General features: G+C 39.8%; 2 protein-coding genes across 2 annotated transcripts; one reads left to right on the top strand and one right to left on the bottom strand.

The window, feature by feature from the left end:
- Positions 1 to 4,388: 4,388 nt before the first annotated feature.
- Positions 4,389 to 14,350, bottom strand: LOC117253681 (serine/threonine-protein kinase NIM1). Its single transcript, XM_033621270.2, has 4 exons — positions 14,218 to 14,350; positions 11,522 to 11,827; positions 8,868 to 9,136; positions 4,389 to 6,874 (listed from the first exon to the last, which is right to left on the bottom strand). Exons 1-4 carry the CDS (start codon positions 14,237 to 14,239, stop codon positions 6,122 to 6,124), a joined length of 1,350 nt encoding a protein of 449 aa, XP_033477161.1. The 5' UTR covers positions 14,240 to 14,350; the 3' UTR covers positions 4,389 to 6,121.
- A 2,072-nt stretch (positions 14,351 to 16,422) lies between these two features.
- pole4 (polymerase (DNA-directed), epsilon 4, accessory subunit) lies at positions 16,423 to 19,163 on the top strand. The gene is made up of 4 exons (XM_033621332.2): positions 16,423 to 16,799; positions 17,549 to 17,633; positions 18,578 to 18,619; positions 18,893 to 19,163. The coding sequence occupies exons 1-4, from the start codon at positions 16,551 to 16,553 to the stop codon at positions 18,904 to 18,906; spliced, it is 390 nt and encodes a 129-aa protein (XP_033477223.1). The 5' UTR covers positions 16,423 to 16,550; the 3' UTR covers positions 18,907 to 19,163.
- The last annotated feature ends 2,933 nt before the right edge of the window (positions 19,164 to 22,096 follow it).

The raw sequence follows: 22,096 nt of genomic DNA, 5'->3' as shown, positions 1-22,096 counted from the left end.
CAGGTTGCCAAGTCCATGCAGGCAGGAGGTCAGAGTGGATGATGGTTCAAACAAACACAGGACTTTTACTCAGGACACCGCTGTTTGTGTCCCATGTGAAAATAAAAGTCATCACTGACTTATTCTCAGTGACATACCGAAGTTAATTTACATAATGTCATACACAAGTCATACACAAGTTTCTTAACTTATGTCACATGCATAATGCATATGAGCTTGCATATAGAACTCAAGTTAAGTGACAAATGTCTTTAACTCAAACCATGATCTTCTCTCAAACCTAACCGAATAGTTTTGGCACCTTAATAAATGCAACTGTGACCGATTCACTACCTTGTGTAGGCACACTCTGGCCTACTGGTAGGTGCAGTTTGCCCCGCCTGAAGCACGATCATGGTACTCAAAACAACCGATAACATTTGATGGGATGTTTCATGAAAATCCACCATGCAAGCTCAAAACTGAAATATTAAAGCTGTTGGATCAGGATTTTGATCCAGGGCTCCTCAACATGGACGAGACACAAGATTATATAATGACGTAGGACCCACTTGATATTAAGTAAACAATCATATTACTGAAAGTAGCTGGCACTCAAGAATACTGGGGAGTTGATTTATCTCACTGTCTTGCTAGTACGTCACGGTTGGATTGTTAAGTGTCTTCAAACGTCATTCACAAGTCAGGGAAATCATGGTGGCCTGGGGGCAACAACATGTACCGTCTAAACCATGATGTCCCTGGCTTGACTCCAGCTGAGGGCCTTTGTTGCACATCATCCATGCTCTGTCTGTGTTTCCTGTTCATATCTTGACTATATACTTTCAATAAAGGGCAAAAATTCATAAAAACTTAAGCCCTGTCCCAAATTCACACTGCATCCTAGCAAGCACTATCATCTCTTGTCGCAGTACAGGCCTTACTGTCTTGCAGTTAAAAACCAACATAAATTACCATTCTGTGCTAACAGGAAATCACATAAGACATGTACTAACAAACACATGTCCGTCAAACTGCAACTTTGAAGATTCTGCTAGTTAAACTTCATAAACAGACAGCAACATGTTTTCCCGAAGATGTAATACTTCTTGTTTGTTTTCTGAGGTAACTCTGGGCTGTTTTACCACCATCCATCTGCAATTACTTTTAATGTCCTCCAGCTGTGAGCAGCTCTTTCATTTCCCTTGTGCATTGCATTGTGGGACAATGGTAAACATCAGCACTACTTTCCAAAATCGAGCATTTCTTAAAGGTCCAGTGTGTAAGATTTAGTAAGATACAGTGGCTTCTGTGGTGAGGACTGCAGATTGCAACCAGCTGAAATGTCTCCTGGTTAGAATTCATTCAGTGCTTATTGTTCAGGAGGTTTTTTACTGGGAGCTGAATTATCCGCAGAGGTCTCTTCCTCTCTGAAACAAACGGCTCTTGTGATTTAATCCGGTAAAAATACTGAATAAAGCAGCTTCAGGTTTAAAAGATTGGTGTTTTACCAACGCTCTTGTTGCGGAGAGGCTACTAACTACAGTGGCCAACACAAAAATGTGAATGGTCCTATCTAAAGACAATGTCTGGGCTACTGTAGAAACATGGCCATGCAACATGGTGACCTCCGTAGATACGAAAATGTTACAAATCTTGATTTCGGGCAATTATACACTAAAGAAAACACACTTTCTGCCAATATATCCCCATAATTCCCATACTCTGGATCTCCAATTGTGCATGTTGACTCATCTTGAGTCGACTTTTCTGGTGTAAAAACATTCAAACTCAGCTTAGAAGAGTGTGAAGGATAGATTTAGAAGACAGCAAGATAGGCATATACGATCATTTTTAGGTACTGAATTTAGGATTTAGAAATTCGACCTCACAAACATTCCTCAGATGTGATTGAATTTTAACAAACTGAGTTTTCGTTTATTCAAAAAAAAAAAAAAGATGGTGGAAAGGAAAAGGCTTCGGATTGTTCTCTGTGCCAAAAGAATCACTTAGAAACTTAATCATATCTGATGTTGGGGCGTCTCTTGTGGGAAAATTCTGTGCAGATGTGACTAATCTCCTTCCCAACAATGTTTTCAACGATTGCCGGTGCCTGCGAAACAAACGTTATTTTGTCTGGCAGGCTGAAATCCTGCCGATAACATTAGTTCTGCAACATTCATCCAAAAGAATCAGTGGCTTCAGACACACTTTAGAGTGATCGAGTCTAGGTCTCTCAGACAGTAGTCATGGGACAGAACAAGAAACCGGACCGTGACAGAAGTTATGTGCAGGTGTTGACAGCTGTCCTTGTTTTTCACACCATGAAGCATTAACAAAATGCTAATCAGTCACTGGAGTGTCACAACTGACCCTTTTGGGTAAAGAAAAGAATGACCCAGTTAATGTGGACTGCTGCTGACTCAAGCCCTGAAGCGGTTTCCCTCCTTCTCACCTCTCTGGCTCAGTTGGTGGAAGTTTTTATAAGATGCCTTTGAAATAAGACAAGACCTGCAGTTGCTACAAGAGAAACGTGTTAGATCTCGCCCCACCTGTGCCCCATTTGAAGACATTCATGCTTTGTTTCACGCCTGTCTCTGGAACATCACGCATACTGTGGCTTTTGACATCCCCACTTTCTGATTGCAAACACCATGGCCAGTCATGCATCGATAAATATAAACGATTACGGTTCAGTTGCCTGCTCTGTGAAAGTGTGAAAGTGAAAGTCTTTGCAGCAGCAGTATTTATCCACTGGTGCTCAGGGTCAAGAAGTTAAGTCAGGAGGTTGACTTTATTATCATACAGGGATGGATACAATGGCATAAACACATGTTCTATATAATGTGATCCATTGTAAGAGACCCCCAAACAGCCTCCCACTGATAATGTTCTCTCCTGCAGTTGAGAAGGAAATTGTCCATAAAAGGCAAAGTGGTTACTCTTTCGCAACCATCTCAACCGTGTTTTTATGAACTGAACAGATCTGTCATTTATCCAGAGCTCAAGGCTGCTGTTTCACTGCCAAATGTCATCGCAAACAAATGCTGACTTGCTCTTGGGTTTAATATCTTGGCTTCCCACGATGATCCCAGAGGCTTGGTAAAGGTAAAGATGAAGAAAGAACATGTGAATGTGATAGAAAAGCATTAGAAAAACAAAACAATAGGTGTTTTTTCATGGTTGAAATATCACTCACCACTTTTTAATTTCATTCAGACGGGTTTGTGACTGGATCAAAGAAAGCATTATATCAGTGAGATTTATTTTATTATTCTTTGTGGCATTGACATTAGTAGTTAGGAGACAAACAGAAACAGATAAACACGTAAAAGTGATTCTTCCCTGAGTGATGTTGAAATAAATGGTTTCGTTATCTGACCTGATTTAAAGGTTTGATTTCAGACTTTAAATATTTAGCTTAAGGTAAGCCTCTGTGTTTAATGAACCTCATTGACATGTCATGTTCGCCTACCTTTGATCGCCTCAAAGTAAATGATTTACTGTTGAAAACAACTTCACTTTCTCTCAATGTATCAGCTCCGTTCATGCATTAACTCCCTTTTTGAAATCTGTTTTGAAACAGGAGCTGCAGACGGACACTTTTGGTTGTTTCTTTTTCATTTCACTGTCACAAGAAACATTATTCTCTGCATCCTTAATCAGTTTACAGATGATCCTGCGGTTGGGATAATAAATTTTAACGGTGATTTTCACACCGGTGACGTTGAGCAAGAACAGGTTTCCTAAATAAACAGCAGGACTCCTTCTTGGCACTCAAGGAGGCCTTGATCATTTATCCCTGTCCGCTCCTGCCCACACAATGAGAACACATTCCTGTTTGAAAACAGGCTGTGGGCTTGACACGTTATTGCAAAATATGGTGCTTATCATAGTGCCAATCACTAATTTCAGCAGGTGTGTGCACTCACTGGCAGATTTGGTGCCAAGTGGTGGGGTGATGGTAATAGGCAAAGAATGATACCTGGCTCAGAGAAACTGCTGTACCCCCGAGGAACTCACAAGTAAAAGGTGAGGTGAATGTGAAGTGGAGAGAGAATTGGAAAGTTTGACATCACAGATTGGAATTAAATAAAGTATTGCAGTCTTAAAAGAACTCACATGTTCATGTTTCGTAACTCTGTAGAATTCACAAATGCGTCATATTTCACCATCAGCTCTTTTACTGAAAGATCTTGAGGTGGCTCCAACATTATTTCCTGCTAACTGGCTCAAAGGATGAAGTTTTTTTTAAACCTCATTGCTTATGAGGAAGCAAGAAATCATTTAAGGAAATCTCTTTGTAAACGCTTGAAATCTTGGCTGGAGTCGTGCATGCAGCAGAGAAAGTCAATATTGTTATCCTGCTGGAGGGAAAGATGAAGAGATATGAGAGGAAACGGTTTAAAGTCATTGTATGAAAATGCTTTTATTGTGATTCACAAATTGCCTCCGTCAATGCTATAATTATTAATACAGAGTAACATGAAGTTCATGCCAGTGTCCATGAAGCACTGATGAAAGTATTGCCTTAAAACATCAGCACTTAACTTAGATATTTACAAAATAAGATTACAATTGTGCAAACTTGAAACAATCTGTGTGCTCCAGACTTGTTGTGACAATCTTAAAATGTGCATATTTGCAAATATTTTTTAATAAATATCTACAATAAACAAAGGCATTTTAGGCACCAGTTCTTGTTTAAACAAACAAAAACCCAGTCTTAATCCAAACCTGCACCAACGCTTGATCAGTGGCCCTTGGTGTCAGATACAGATGCCCAGAGGCACCCTTTAGAGACGCGCCGGGGGTGGCTTTTTTGATGCTCCAAGCAATTGCTGTAGTATGAAGAGCGAGAGAGCGTAGTGCACTGATCACATATGTTACATGATGTTTGTAACAAATGTATTTATTTTAAGCCAAACCATGATGTTTTTTTCCGAACCCATGTGTTTTTACTGCCTAAACCGGGGGTAGGCAACCTGCAGCTCAGGAGCCTCATGCAGCTTTTCTCCAGTGGCTCCAGTGGTTCTTACATTTTCCAATTGTATAAATGTGTAGCCGATACACTGAATTAAAAAACAAAGTTCAGACATCTCGTCAACGATGTGCGTCATATGTCTACTGCCTGGCGCCTTTTCCTAAAATTTGCCAAATCTCAATAGCAATAGTTAGTCTCAAGTCTCCTTAGTGAGGCTAGCTATTGATTCCAAATCCCAAAAGGAAAACGTAGATTCAACAGGCTGTGTTTTGCAGCTCCAGACAGATTTTTTTTTAACATTGTTTTGTCCAAAAATGGCTCTTTTGATAGTAAAGGTTGCTGACCCCTGGCCTAAACCTAAGGAAGTAAACCTTGAAACAAGTTTTTTTAACCTATGTAGGAAGTTTATTTTGAAAAGAAACAGTATGTATTTAACAAATGGAAACTGTACATTTCCTGTAAAACGGAAGTTTATTTTGAAGTGTCACTTGACACAGTGTCCCTGAGCATCAAAAACTAATGCTAGGGGGTTATCTAGGGCCACTGACCAAGTGTTGGTATTTGATGAGTTGAGAGAGAATGTATTGCAACAACTGAAGAGGGCTGCAGACTGGTTTTACATTTTATCTCTGGCCTCATGTGGTCCTAATTATTTTCTATGCCTCATGTCATTTTCCCAGGACATTTTTAAACAGTGCCAGGTTTCATTTCTCTAACCCAAGCATGTCCCCAGTGTTTATCTTATTAGGATTACCTGTAGCCCCGGATTAGTTTGGTAGATTTATGTTCTGACTAAAAGGGATTGGAAGATGCTGATAGCCATACAGTGATTGATGAATGTTGTGCGTCAGTAAGCTTTTGTTGGTGAATAATTAGAACACAAAGCCATAGCTAATTACTTGAGATGTGCCCTAGCCCATAAGCTATAATTGACTTACACCGTGGGACAGAGGAACCCTCCGGCTCCGACCTCAAATTCCTTTTGTCAACATTTCAGCCCAGTATTGCACAACACAACTTGAGTATTTCTCAACATGTAACATAATGCCTCAGCGAGTACAGGAGCCTGAAGTGACTGAAGGAGTATCAGCATGCATGGACACATGTGTATGTGATAAAGTGCAACAACTAAAGCAAGTCCACTCCAGTTATTTCTCTTTACAGCAGAACACAGACAGCTGTAGGAGTTTGTTTGGCCACAGGTGTCACAGACCACGGCTTTGGACTCTCATACTCTTCAGGGTTAAGCGCTGAATAACCAACAGCCTCCACTGACCTCCTCTTCTGGACCCGATGGAGAAGGATCCGGTAGGTCCCAGTCAAAGGGCTCCTACAGTCTTTGCAGGGATTGTTTTGGAAATGGACTGCCACAATACCCAGATCTGACAGCAAGCTCTTCACCTCCTGCTCCTCCACACACAGAGCCTGGTCCTCCTGGGCAAAGTGGGCCGGTGACAGGGGCAGCATGGCATATGGACCAGGGTACTCAATCCCCTTCAGCCACATACTGTTTGTAATCTGCGTTAGAGTCGAGCGATCGATAGGCACAGGCCGCAGCATGCCCTTAATGACCAGCTGGCACGCATCGGGCACATACGCAGGAATACTGTAGGCCCCCTGAAGGATGCAGCGCTTCAGCCTCCCCATGTTCTCCCCGTAGAAGGGCATGGTGGCTGTCACCATGAAGTACAAGAGAATACCTAAAGCCCAGGTGTCTGAGTAGCGTCCAATGTAACCTTTGTCCTTAAACAGTTCGGGAGCAGCGTATGGTGGGGAGCCACAGAAGTTTGTGAGGAGCTCATTGGGGCCGGTCTCTGTGCTGAAGCCGAAATCTCCCACCTTGATGCAGTAGCTGGTGGTGTAGAAGATGTTCTCCGCCTTCAGGTCTCTGTGGACGATGTTGTTGTCATGCTGAAATATCACAAGAAATGGAAACATTTTTAGGGGATGCAAGGGTTAACAATCCAAATTAAACAACAATAATAACTTCTCTGTTTCTGTGTGTTCATTCACCTTTTTCAAAACATTGTAGAAATATCATTATATCAATTATTATAATATCAGTGGTGAAGTAACTAAGTACATTTACTCAAGTTGTGTGCTTAAGTACAATTTTGAGCTACTTGAATTTCCAATTTCTCCTATTTTATACTTTTACTTCACTACATTTCTGAGGGCAGTGTGCTTTTATCACCACATTATGTACCTTTAGGGCTGCAACTAGTGATTATTTTAATTCTTGAATAATTTGTCGATTATTTTCTTGATTAATCAACATGAAAAATGTTGATCCTTGTTTCCGGAAGCCCAAGATGACGTCCTTTAATGTCTTGTTTACTCCTCAACCCAAATATATTTATTTCATTGTCACAGAGGAGTAAAGAAAAAGTTACTTAAGCCTATTAATCGATTATCAAACAAGGTGGTGATTAATTTAATGGCTGACAACTAATCAACTAATCATTGCAGCTCTATTTATCTTACAGTATAGGGACTAGTTACTTTTCCAGTTCAGATTTTATACGAAAACATATAGTAAGTTTCTAAAATACAGCATGTTGCTAAAGATAATTACACCAGCAGTTTTCAGCCCCACTAGTTTGTGATTCCTGACAAAAAATAAGAGTATAGTTTGGGCCCAATGTCACATTTCAGATGTCTATAAGTTGTTAGAAGTTCCACCAAAGAGAGATTTCTCCTCTAAACGTCTCAGATCGTTTCACTAAAATAACTACAAGGCCCAAAGAGGAAAAATTATCTGGATTTTTACAGTGAACATACAAATAAGAGAAAAGTCAAGAACAAAATAAGTGTATGTTTTTTTCCTTTCCCAAAATATTCATCTCATGGTCAGTTGGATTATCTTGTGACTCTTGGGAGCGATCTGACCCCAAGGTGGGTGGTTTCAGAATAGATTTTGAATCCTGTTATTGGTGTTCAAGTCACTCATTGGATTAGCACGTGAATACTTGTCAGACATGTTCTCAACACATGCTCCCCCTAGACACTGGCCTTTCTGTAGTTCCCTGGGTGAGGACAAAGTATTACGATGAGGCGGCAATTAGTCTCTTTGGTCCTCGTCTCTGAAATAGTGTTAGAGGAGCTGAGGGCATCACGATCTGCACATACCTTCAAAAGGAGCCTTGAAACTCACCTTTTTAGCTTAGCATTCTCTTAATACAGTTTTTTGTCATTTGAAAAATGTATCTTAATTTTAAATTTGCCCCCTTCTGGTACCAGTATTGTCCTTCTTTTGCATGACAGGCAATACGTAAATAAAGTGAACTTGTTTGGGAAGCTACAGGTTGGGAACCACTGGACTAAACTATAATATAAATTAGTTAAAAGAGTTCCATCTCATCCAGCTACAATAATTAAACGTTGCCAACACACTGATGCATCAATATCAACAATCTTATAATGTCACATATAACACCAATGTTTTACTCACAGGGGCCATTTCTCTGCAACATAATTACATACACTTTTGATAATTCAAGTAAAATTTGCTGAAAATACTCATGTACTTTTATGTAAGATTTTCAGATTGCACTTTCATATTGTTATTCTGGTACTTTGATTTAAGTAAAAGATCTGTGTTCTTCTTCTAGCATGGATTAGTATTGTTATCATTAACACAAGACAACAGCTAAATCCCAGTTGGTTATGTTTTCCGATGTTGCTTGCAGCAGTGATCTTATATTCAGATGGACGACAGAGTCCTTAATTATAGGACGTTCTGGTGTCATCTCCCCCCATTTCCTGTCACCTCTCTAGTGGCTCTCTTCACCATGCTGAATAACTACATAATATGAATTATGAATGCCTCATACATGGATATGAGACACAGGCTGAGCTCAGTGTTGTTGAGTGGATGATGATTGATACCGATGCTGGAGCTCACCATGTGTTTTACAGCAGAGATGATTTGTGCAAACACCAGCTTGGTTTCCAGGTCGTTCAGTTTCCCCCTGGTGGTAATTCTGGAGAACAGGTCCCCACTGCTGCCGTACTCCATCACCAGATACAGCTTCCTGCTGGTCTCCATCACCTCGTACAGACGCACTATGTTGGGGTGGCACAGCTTCTCCATGCAGCTGATCTCTGAGGACATCAGCGTCTGGCTCCTCTTATCCAGACGCATCTTGTCCATGATTTTGACAGCGACTCTCTCTGAGACAGAAGACGAGGGCAGGATTAGATGTCAATGATGGGTTTAGAGAGGGTCTTACAAGGCAACGGGTCAAAATGAGGACAAACATACTTAAGAGATTTAAACACATGAGACTGTTAGATGCACATTAGGGGAGAAGGCTGAGGAATGTATTCCTGGCATCTAATTTAATTGGGAGATTGTTGCAGCATTATTTTAAAGTATGACAAAAATGTGGAAGAGAACCAAGAACCCCCCGACTGTTCAACCTGCACACACATACACACGTGTCATTTTCATAAAGGCATTTCAACAGAAAACAAATGCACTGCAGGGGTCGGGGAAAATCTAGGGTGATCAGAAAGGCTTATTCAGCGGGGGATCGGTCTGCTGTCATGGGAATTATTCACAAACCCCTGATATTATTTGCACAATGTCAAAATTAAACAACGTCAACATCCACATAACAGAAAAGGCTAAAGGTTTCCTGCAGGAAGGGAGGGAATGTGCTTCCTTCCTTCATTAACTTCAGATTCAAACATTAATTATTAAGCAACCCCTGTTTAATGCACAAGCCCAAAATAAAATAGGTACTGTTCTTAAATCTTTTTTATCACAGTCCTGATCCAGGGCTCCTCTGAAAGGAACTCTCTAGAGTTTACTTTTAAAAAGATGACAATCATCTTGTGATATTGAGCCAAATTTACAGATGTACAAACAGCTTAAAGTTCCTTTCTTTGTTTTATTTCTACAATTTTCTCTGATATATTTTTATACGAGGTGACCCCAAATAGTCGACTATTTGATCTAAGCAGCTTGAATCAACCGGCAATCTCAAAGTCCAATCATCATAGTGTCGGGAAAATTAGTCCATTATTCCATCTGAGTTATATCAGGGTGCTGAATGTCTACATTTTACAAAGAATTGCTTGGTTTCTTCCAATAAATCAGGATACATGATCAGAGCACTCACATTAGAATGTATCACCAGCAGAGTGCTAAATGTTTTTTGAACTTATGAACATTTCTTGTGTAGAAACAGCTGTTGGAAAAGCGAATGACGTGTTCTGTCTGTCTGTTTATCTATTAGTCCCCATGCTTCATAGGAATGAAGTTTTGCTGTAGGCCAATGCGGAGGTTAGCCCCCTCTGGTTCCATCATCAAAAAGTTAATGGTATTTTTCCATTGGATTTTGGATAATTGCAGAGAATAAGCTCTGATACAAACAAATGTTTATCATACTTTAACGTTTCGTTCAGCACAGTTGCTTGAGTCAACATCCCGACCACAATGAGGCTGTAAAGCTGTGTTAATGACGTTCTGTAGTCTGATTTAGCCGCTTGTTAATGTCGCCTTTTCATTATGACACAAAAGCTTTAAAATTCACGAGTAGGGTATTTACTGACATTTTTTTTGTGAAAGTCTCTTAGGCTTATGTTAACCACAGCCCTTTTTTTCAGGCATCTAATCAAAACAAAAAAACTCAATGACTTAAGGTGAGGGAACCAGAGTGCTGCAAACTAATTTCTGGGTTTTAGGACTCATTCCTGCACCACTGTATTTCAGTGCTGCAGAACTAGGCAACCCTTACACACAGATATAACCAAGTCAAATTTAAGACTTTTTAATACCTTGTTAATACCAGCTTATATGAAATTTAAGACCAAACCTGCAATGGAAATAAACATCATATATAAAAATGTGTGTAAGCGTTTACTTGAGCATGTGTGTGTCACGCAAACACACTGATGTCAGTTCAAAATGAACAGTAAGGAAAAATGACAACAGTTGGGTGAGTTTAAGTTTAATGTGTTTAACGTAAAACGAAAACAAAATCTCATCGCTGTCATAAATGCTATTTATTATTGCAATTCTTCGGTCTGTCCAGTGATTGTGAACAGTCATTGAGTTTGTCAGGCTGGAGAAATTTTCAAGGTAATGTGACTGAAAACATGAGACCCATCGAATCTGAATTTAAGACAATTTAAGACTTTTTAAGGACTCGTAGACACCCTGACAACAAACAGCTGTGGATGGATAATAAAATAAATTCTAATGCCAAGTCAAGAAGACCAAATGTTCAATTGGGAAAAAAATGGAAACCAGTATGACAAATGAGAATATGGATTCGTGAGCAGAAAAAAACATGATTTGACGATCAGTGACCGATAGGCAAGACTCGACCAATCAAATTCGACTATGCATAACACCCCTAATTTTCACTGTTGTGTTTTGCATGCAGTTCTGTGACAAAATAAGCAAAAGTCTTTGGAAGCTTAGAAGTATTGTTTTCAAGGTGGAGTGAAGATTCAACCGGATGCCGTAGGAAAACTGCTTGCTCAGGGTTATGACACAAACAACAAACATCTGGGATAAAACCGCACAACTAACTCATGATTTCTGACCTTTCGTCAAGGCGTGGATGCCCAACCTGACCGTGGAGAAATTCCCCTGCCCGACCTCTCCACGCAGCTCGTAGAAGCCAACTCTTCGCCCGAGCATCAGGTCATTGACCATCCTCTCGTTGTGGGCCATGTCGTAGACGACCCTCTCAAACGGTGTCTGCCTCATTCTCTCCTCTTCGGTCAGCTGTGGGATGGCAGATACGGCGGGGGAGGCTGGGGTCTTCTTGGGTGACTTTTCCACAGCTGGAGCTTCATCTTTGGATTTTTTGCCCCCTTTCTGCTTCGGCCACAGGCGGGCTTTGATGGCTGCCGTTAGGGAGGAGAGCCAAGTTAGTTATGTTCTGGACCGAAGAAGTCTTACAGGGTTCAGTGTGTGGCTTTTCTATGTAGAGAACATTGGTAATGAGATTGACCTCCATGAGAACTCACTTTAGCCTGTATGTTGTAAAACGTCTGGCCTCTTTTGCAACAGTCCTAACCCGGTTTTATCCCTGGTTTGAGCTTAATTTAGAAGGTGTCGGTGTCTGTTACGAGATGGAGGCCGAATATAACTAGATTGTAAGTTAATTTGCAAATATGTACTAATGTAATATCCTTGTTTCAGACATACAGTGTACGAATGAACTGACGTTAAATCTATTCTCCAGATGCAAAGGGAGGTCTCCTTTAACATTTTATTTGACAAAAACTTTCCACACCTTTTGGGGACAAGTATCTTGCCTGTTTGGACAAGTATCTTATCAGCTTTAGAGGTCCAGACAGATGCTGATATCATCAATTTCAACATGTTTGCTTTTCCTTATAATGATAGACAAAAGCAGGATGTGTCAAGCTTTCCTGTTTTCTTCTGTTCTGGGAACACGCAATCTTATTCTTTGCAAGAAGTTCCCAAGTCTCAGCACATTTCTTTTTCTTTTCTGGCCAAGGTATTAATGTTTTCCAATCAGGACAGTACTCTGAATTTCTTTTTATGTACAGTTTATATCCTGTTCTTTTGTTTGCACGGGAAACTGCTGATTAAGGTTACAGCATTACACAATGAGCAACGAGCAGCAGGGTCAGATGTAACATTGTTCATCCGTCAAGGCTTACGGGCCATGTGGGCGTCTTGTGGAGCAAATACAACCTCTTCAAATGACAGCACGCGAGAGGAAATGGTTGCTGAGTTTAATGAAGTAGACGAAGGTTAATAACAAGGATAACTGACGTTAAACTTCTGCGAATCTACAGAGCAGTAACACTGCACCTCCTCCTGGTCACTGTGTGCTAAATTTAGCCGCAGGTAGGCTTAAAGCGACTGGGATTAACGGCTTCTTTTAGAAACCGTATTAGTGGGTCTAGTCAGTTTGGAATGGATAAAATTCGACCACATAATCATTTCAAACCTTCTTTTTTTTGCTTTTCTTTTGTTACTGCTGCACCTTGTTGCATTGTATTCACTGTATTGTGTTCTGAACATGTTACGTGTTGCTGTATCCATTTTAACACAAAGTACTTAGAATTTACATTTACATTTTTCCTGTACATGCTACCTGCTACTGCTGCACGATGTGTTTGTGGAAATAAATCACCTACAAGTTGTGATTTTAAAGAGAAATGTTGCCTGTTCTTGCCACTTAAGGTAAGGATTAGAAGTTATGAAACACAGGAAATGGCTGTAAATAGTCAGGTTTCTTTACTTAAATGACAAATTGAATAAACTGTCTTTGAAGTACGGTAGCAACCCTAAAAAGGGCCCTTAATAGATTCGGGCCCACCCAACTTCCTTCAAATTTCACTGCAAGGTTTTCTGAAAGGTTGACAGCTCTGTTAAGTTGCATATACTGACATGTAAATAAAACTGCCTTGTCAAATTAAAGCAATTCAGGGCTACACTTGGATGTAGTCACACAGCCATTTTGCAGTTTGAATAGGTTAAAAATAATATGGCGCCTTTGTAAAGGGTTTATGAGTAGTAAATATGCTTTGTCTTCAGTGCTTGTTAATAAATATTTTACTGGTGTCTTACAGATTGGTTAGAAGCCATTAAGAGGAAGTAGTTTGGGGTTGCCAGGTTGTGAAGAATAACTTTGGCTGGTGTTTTTCAGTAACAATGCAGTATATTACTGGTAAACCACAAATTAATAGTAATATAGTGTTATGAATTCATTAATACAGGTTCACAACAGACCTTTTTCACAGCAGATATTACGGCTTGTCAAATTAGGAACAGCACAGGTGTAATTGGTGACATTATAAATGGCTGCATTTTATTTAGGTGAGCTTGTTCCAGGGTGCTGGTATTGTGCGTGCCAGCTAACTGTCATGGCTTACTGGGACAGTTAATGGGACTGAGCGAACCAGGACATGTCAAAATGTCTGCCATGAAAAAGGTCTACCATCTATGCAACTGCTGAGTTAAAGAACTAAATGGACAAAGCATTTGTGATGCTGTCAGGCAAACACAAGCAAAGGGTTTATTCATGACTTGGTAACCTCAAACTTATTCTTCTTAAAGGCCAATAGCTGATCTATAAAGCATGAGTCAGTAATTTATTAGCCATTAGTAATGCCATGAATTCCAGATTGCAAACCCTTTAGGAAAAATGCCTTATCAGAAAGTGGTACCCACATTTGAAACAATACTTTCTGCAAACTCTTCCACACATTCACAGCAACAGACATATAAGAAAAGTATATAAAGCAGATGAGTTTACCTGGGAGCTGTGGGTCCTTCATGTCTGTCCCTCAGGCTCACCTGGCTGTGACTGTAGATGTGAATGGAGCCTCGGAGGACTCAGTCGCTCCTGACAATCCTATTAGTGTGGTGTATTAGTGGACTGCTCATTGGGTTATCTGCCATGGACTAAAACAATGGAAATGCTGCATGCACACTTTTGGAGAATAAACTCACACTAACTCAAACACATTCATATGACAAATATTGCCAGCAAATTAAATTATTGAAACGTTACACATATAAGCTGTATAAAGGGAATTCAGGGAGTTCTGATTATTTAGTATGTTAGAAAAATATCTGTTGGATGCAGTGGCGTAAGGTAATCAAAATGGGCCCCAGTGCATGCTGTTGTGATGGGTCCTAATGCACGCTAGTTACTAGTTATAAGGCGCACACACACACACACACTACTGGCAATTGCTTATACAAAATCCAAAGGAATCTTATTTGGGGAGTATTGTATTGTGTCGTCTTGTCACATGATCAAATAGAGACTTGGCATTAGACAACATCAACATACATGCTACCCAAAAGTCATCACTGCATACCTGCATCTGACAAAAATATCAAAGAGAATAAGAAATTAATTGCTGAACTGAATTGCTTTTTTTAAAAAAATGTATATATAGTTTATTTAGTTGTTGTAAAATAAGCATTTAATTTTGTTATAGATTGCTACTGACTATTTTACCCAAAAAAGAAAAGAAAAGAAAAGAAAAGAAAATTATGACCGAGATGGGTTAGCATTTATAGCAAATGGCACCGTTTTAATTAAATATGAGGTTTTTTTGGTGGCAATGTGAGATAGAAGAGATAGTTCCACTCAATAATCTTACAGGTTTTACAAATAGTTCAGATCTTTGCTATTTAGCTAATTAAACTTAACAGTTGTTGAATACAGATGTGCTCAGGTTGGTGAACATTGCAATCGCAATAGCTTTGGCATTTCAGACCAGAAACATGACTTTACATGACATCTGTAAGACATTTTAGGTGAAGTCTGGTAAACTGAGAGATCAGGTAAAATGGGACAAATAAGGTTTAACATCTTGGGCTCATTAAATGTTACCAGCCAAACATGTTGCTGCATTGTTATGACAGATATCATTTACATGAAACAATCATTTGACTGGTTTGAGATAACTAGGATGGACAGAGCCAAAAATGTCCCCAACCTTTCAAGATAAGCCACGTGGCATGTTGATATTGCATTTCATTAACTGTTTGACTTTTACACAAAACATCTTAATGATACACTTTACTTTTTATGAGAAAGGGTTTTAAATGAGTATTGTGTTTTTAGGCCACCAGGTACCATGACTTAAGCTTTAGTGTGCCACCCTGTGATGTTACAGACATTGAGTATTTTTGTCACTCAAAAAATATTAAAGATAATGCTGTGAGTCCATGTCAGCCACAGTAATCTTGCCTTATTGTTACACGCAAACATGCATTATAGACAGTATGGCACTAAGGAAGCAAGCAGCAAATGGACAGGGACAGCATGGCAGAAAGTAGGACAACCGTATAAGAAAACAAAGAAGCCTGACTGTCACATTTCACCTTACCAGCTGACTCATTTTACCTGTCATTACAGTGAAGCAGAGGTACTTGGTAAGTTTGAACGTCTAAAGTTTCTACATTTTCTTACTTGGCATCATATTTAAATGAGACTACAGACATAGGATATATCAGAGATACATAGCAAGTAACACTTTTAGGTGGAAATCTTAGCAATCTACCATAAGGTGTCTTAAATTACCTGACTTCACCCTAAATAAATTGCCACCAGTTTGTCCTGTCAACTTTATAAGGTGAAAAACTGGTGGTGTTGTGTTAATACAGCTTGTTTCTGCTGCCACCAAGTGGACAAAAAGGTGAAATAAACTGAGTAAAGCTGGTCTTTATACAATGTCATCTTCTCACCGGTTAAAGTAAATGAATAACATTCCTCATCCACTGTCTTGTTTGCAAAATAAATTAAAATGTCACCTCCATGGATGTTACAATATTCCCTCACTATAGAAGCCTCAACATAAGTAGCTTTGATTGACATTTACTTTTATCCAATAGCCAGAGCTGGCCTCACATTCTGTCCAATCACAGACGCAGATAAGTTGGCGGGAGAGGAAGAGGCGGGACATCAGAGTGACTGACTGACGAATCAGCGCAGGCTCCTCACCAAGAGGCCGGAAGCACATGCTGGCGCGCTGCTGTTAATGTTGTTGTCATCAGTGGCATGTTTCTAGAAAACCTCTGAGGTTTGTGTGGTTTTTTTTTAGGAATAACGAACGTGTGAAAAAGCGGAGAATGGCAGCAACGGTGGCTACACCTGTCACCCCCACGGAGCACGACCCGGACCGGTGTGGGAGCGAGGAGGAGAGCCGCGGGGCCGAGGCGGAGGAGGAGAGCAGCCAGCAGCAGACAGGCCCCGCGGCCGCCGTGAGCCACAGCCGACTGTCCAAACTCCCGCTGGCCCGGATCAAAGCGCTCATGAAGACCGACCCAGACGTGTCGCTGGCCAGCCAGGAGTCCGTGTTCATCATCGCTAAAGCCACGGTAAGAACACGGAGGACGCCCTAAAATAACACAGCATGCTCACTCCCTTTAAGTAGCCTGTATTCCCATTTAAAATCAAGCTAGTCAGTAACATCATCAACCTTAATTCGTCTCTGTCATGTATGATCAGTGTGTTCAGTGTGTAAAGTTTAATATAAACTCCAGCAGCTAAGTTAGGGCCTAAACTTCTCAGTCTTACTGTATAACCTGTCCTCTCACCCTGCACCTTCATCAGGATAGCTGTCCTCTCTAATTATATAATTTATTGTGTATATGTGTATAATATAATGTTTATGGACATAAAATGTACCATGTTTGAGCTTGCAAGAAACTAAATTGAACAAATGCTCTACACAAAAATAAAGCAAATAAAAGAGAAACAGAAGGTCAGTGCCACAGAAATTATTAAATATAAAAAATAAAAATATATATTTAAAGGAACACCCTCTGCTTATTGCAAGCATTGTGTGGGGGTTTATAATTTCTAAATTTAAAAAAAATTCAAACTAAATAGTTAAAGTGAGAACCTGAGCAGAATGAATATAACAAGGTGAACCAGGTGACGAAGTGTTTTCTATAATTGACAAAGAATAAATGAAAGTCAGCAATAATGTTCTGTGCAAAATCAGGTCCGATTATCTTTGGGTTCATTTGGACTTATGCCTATATTGATAGTTATATCAATGGGAAAACATCAGTTATTCATCTTCAAATGACAAAACATTAATGTATTTTTTTCTTTCTCCCAGGAGTTGTTTGTTGAGATGATAGCCAAAGATTCCCTGGTGTACGCCCAGCAAGGGAAGAGGAAAACGCTGCAAAGAAAAGACTTGGGTAAGTGCTTTGAAGAAACTATGAATGCGGTTTGCATACATGCAGAGTCAAAAGGAGTTTAAGATGCTGTTCAGCAGATGGACTCTGAGGTTGGTTTAGATCAGTGGTCCCAACTGGTCCAGCAACGGGGTCCAGATTTCTCCGTAGACAAGAGTTCAAGGTCCAAACAGTTTAATATGTTCAGCGTCATACTTGCATTTGGCCTGTTTGCTGTCTCTGTCAAGTAGCTGTCTGATAGTCACTCACTTTACAGCAGGAAACAGTACTTTAAAATAAAAGCTCTGTGCTGAAACTTCACTGTACTTCAAAATAAAGTGTGTTTTTTACAAACTTGACATATTTGCAAGTCCATTCAGAGTGGAGCATGACTCAGCAGTTGGGAGCCACTGGTGTACATGGTGTGAACATATAAATTGTTTCTCGGGAAACTTGATATTGCTCTGACTTTTTTAGAGGACATTGTTAACATATTCGCTAGGGCTGCAACGATTAGTCAACTAATCAATGACTAATCAGCTATTAAAATAATTGGTGATGACTATTTTAGTAGTCGACTAATTTGTTTGAGTCATTTTTCATATAAAAGTACCCCAAAATACTCTTATTGCACCTTCTTACGCTCAAATATTGGCAGCTTTACACACTCTCCCATGACGGTGAACTAAAACCCTTTGGCGTGAGTACGAAGCAAGACATTAGATGACGTAATTTTGGGGTTTGGCAGAGACAGACTGACATTTTTCAACATTTTAACACATTTTTCGATAAAATGATTAGTCGACTAATCGACAGATTAGTCGACAGTGAAAATAATCGTTAGTTGCAGCCCTAATGTTCACTTGGATGTTGACAAACCCACATTTATTAGCACAGCTGTATAGAAACCTGAAAGGTCTGGTAACCAGTTTTGACTTTTATATCTCTCTTTTCTTTTGCCTCGACAGACAATGCAATAGAGGCCATAGATGAATTTGCATTTCTTGAAGGTAAGCCGTGCCAAGACTTTGAAACTTCAAGGTGTTTTTATGTGTAATATTGTCTTTTTATTGGTTTGTAAAAGCAATATGAACATGAAGAAGAAAAATCAATCAGCTGAGCATGAACACCTTTTGTATGTTTCGATCTAACGTCCTCATTACATTCTGCTAACAAGGATGTTGGATCTAACATACAGTCTGCTCAGACAGTTCTGTGCACGTATAATAAAGACATTTTTTTGTACCACAGTTTGTGCTAATTCTTCTTTCTCCTCTCTGTAGGCACACTAGATTAACAGTTGCTTCGAAAGACAAGACAATTGAATATCTGCAACCATCCAAGAAAATTTCTGTTCCGGGGACACGATTTGTTGTGACACCTTTCTCGTACTTTTTCTAAATCAGACTCTCAAATTGGATATTTATAAACACTTTTCTACAATGTGCTATCAAGACGTTTCATACTTTGAAGACATCTGTGGTAATGTGTACATTTTTTGTAAATATTTGTGAGATACTACTGTACAATGGAATAAATGTAAGTTTTAAACGACCCGTTTCGTCGGAATGAAAGTCAGTCTTCATCAGTTTGTCTGATAAATATTGTCATTCTGTGTGTGATCAGTGTTAAAATACCAGTTCTTTAAGGGCTTTTGACACGTGGGTGAAAGTAGACAAATAAAACAAATGTACTATTGCATTAAAGAGAAAGAAAACATTACTTTATCAGCTTTACTTTATCAAATCCTCACAGGACTATCATGGTAATTCAAGCTGGAAATCTTGGTACTATTTGTTAGTGGGCTTTTTTTTTTTTTTATTTTTTTTATTTATTTTTTTTTTTTTTTTAATTGTATCAATTTGGGAAGGATGATTTTGATTCGTAGTGCTGAGGGTGACCCTGCTAACTTTTTTTATTTGTCATGAACCATGTTGCTTGCTGGTTTAATCTATCTGTACTTCTGTAGCACTCTCCTCCAGGGCTCTGTTGTCTCTGACATCATTTTTGTTGAGTTAAATGCCTCGGCTCACACACACACCCTCAGAATAAATAATCTGGAGTTTTATGGAAGTGGCAGCCAAATAAACTTTTGATGAGATTATCAGAAGACAAGAAAACCATGTAGAGTGAATCAGCCTTGGTCTGGAAAGACGCCATCTTACAGGTCATTGGACTTATGAGCTTCTCCCACTTAATGTCACCTGCTCTCATAAATCATCTTCGAGGGTTGACGCAGTATCATTTACTTGACAGTAAATGTGCCAGACTGAATTTAATCTGAAGAACTTGCAGCGAAAAGAACAAGAAAAAATGAAAAAAATCAGAGAAAATGCAGTTGACGTGTTTCTAGGTGGGATGCAAGCAACGCTCACTCTCAGTTGGGAAACCACATTGTTCTCGATTGCTACACTGAACAATTGGAACCAAAAATCACAGACACAAAGCACTGGTGAAACTAGAAAATGTGCCTCAAAAGATTTTAAACTACATGTTTAACCTTCAGTATTGCATCTTAAAATTAACCCACTATGTGTGCCCAGTTTATTTTGCTTATAGTGCAACAAGGCCCTTTGGATTTTTTTTGCATCATTGAAAGGCTGGGCCCTGAGGTAGTTTACGGCCGTGGTTGCAGACCCTTTGGTCTTCCCAGGCCAGATGAGATATGTAATCCCTCCAGTGTGTTCTGGGTCTGCCCCGGGGCCTCCTACCAGTGGGACATGCCCAGAACACCTCTAAAGGGAGGTGCCCAGGAGGCATCCTGATCAGATGGCCGAACCACCTCAACGGACCCTTTTCAACGTGAAGGAGCAGCAGCACTACACTGAGCTCCCTCCAGATGTCTGAGCTCCTTACCTTATCTCTAAGGCTGTGCCCAGCCACCCCACGGAGGAAACTGTATTGAATTGTGAGCAGGTCATTATACAGCTGGAAATATATATAGGTTTGTGCTGTGGACAAACAGAAACACCAAATGACTGCAACATATCCTAGGCATTTACTGCTCTCTCTTTTTGTTTATCAGCCAACTTATTTGCTAATACTGTTACATCTGTGATAAACTAATATCGGCCTGGCCAACATCAGTTGGGATCTAATTTGGAATGCAGAGGACGTTTGGCTACAGATTGATAAAGATGTTTTTAAAGATTATTTTTTGATGGAACAGTGGTAGTGCAAAAGGGGGAAAAGAGAGGGGATGACATGCAGCAAAGGGCTGAAGGTCAGAATTGAACCTGCAGCCACTGCGGCAAGGACGGAGCCTTTGTACATGGGGCACCAGCTCTACCAGGTGAGCTACTCAGTACCCTGAACAAAGATGTTTTTGTGTTTGACACCATGGTATATCCTCCTGAGACCCTTGCTGCACTGTATATTTCATTCTGCTTAACTTAGACCTGTTGTCCTTGTTCATAGACACTTTAATGAGCCGTAGTAAGACCACGATACGCTAACCCATGTAAAAACAAGATGGCAGCCATCTCTGCCATGTCAGTCTGCAGCTGACCCTGACACAAAAGTAGACAAGGTCCAAAACCTGATCACATTTTATGGTTGAAACTTTTTTATGGTTGAAATGTTTGATACGGCAACAGATTTACTAATTTTACCAACAGTAAAAAGCTTTTACAATCACCACGTTTGAGGACGTCATCTTGTTTGAGGATGTTGGGACTACAGACAAAAGGACATTCCTTGCTTGGAGTATGGAAAAAGGAAAATTCATCCAGACTTTTAGATACGGTGCATTATTTTTAATTTAGTTTATGCACAACAGCGTTCATAAACTGTTGACATAAACTGTTTTATCCTTTATTACACACTGTGACCATTAAAAATAAACCCAACATCTTTTTTTCTCCAGAACAACTTCCTGTTCAAAGACAATGTTTAGTTTTTTATATTTATCAGGGCTTACTGATACAGCAAACAGCTTGGAGACATTAAAAATGCCGACCAGAACAGAAGCTGAGGTCTCAGGAGGATATTAAATCATTATTTTCCCAGTGTTACCAACAGTATGTCTCTTGGAAAAGTGGCGAAACAATAAATATTATATCATCAGCATTTGTTTAATTCTCAGTTTTGCTGCTGCAGCAGTTCACTAAAGTGCAATACAAGCCAGTGGTGAAAGTTAAATGTCTTGCTCAACACGGTGACTGTTGTATGACACTGAGAAAATCACACGGAGCTCCGAGTTTGCATTAAGAATGTATCTGAATCTCTCCAGACCTGCGATGTGTGTTGTTCTTCCTGGCAGCATTTGTTAAACACATCCAAAGTGTTCAGTTACACACTCTAGGCACAGTCAAGACCCCTTGAGTTTTTGCAGCAGGGATTTTCAAAATAAATGCCTGAGTGTGTTTAAGCTGATTTTCTGGGTTTAGTGTTTCGAGGAGTAATGAAACAGAGCTGTGAGAAGCACAAATGTTTGGTTCCAGAAGAGCACCAGTCAACTCCCTGCAGAGGAATGCCTGACTGGCACA

This window comes from Epinephelus lanceolatus, chromosome 6, assembly GCF_041903045.1.
Source record: "Epinephelus lanceolatus isolate andai-2023 chromosome 6, ASM4190304v1, whole genome shotgun sequence".
In the NCBI taxonomy this organism is placed as follows: Eukaryota; Metazoa; Chordata; class Actinopteri; order Perciformes; family Serranidae; genus Epinephelus; species Epinephelus lanceolatus.
Note: the sequence above shows the minus strand (reverse complement) of the source record. Positions and strands in the feature narration are given on the sequence as shown.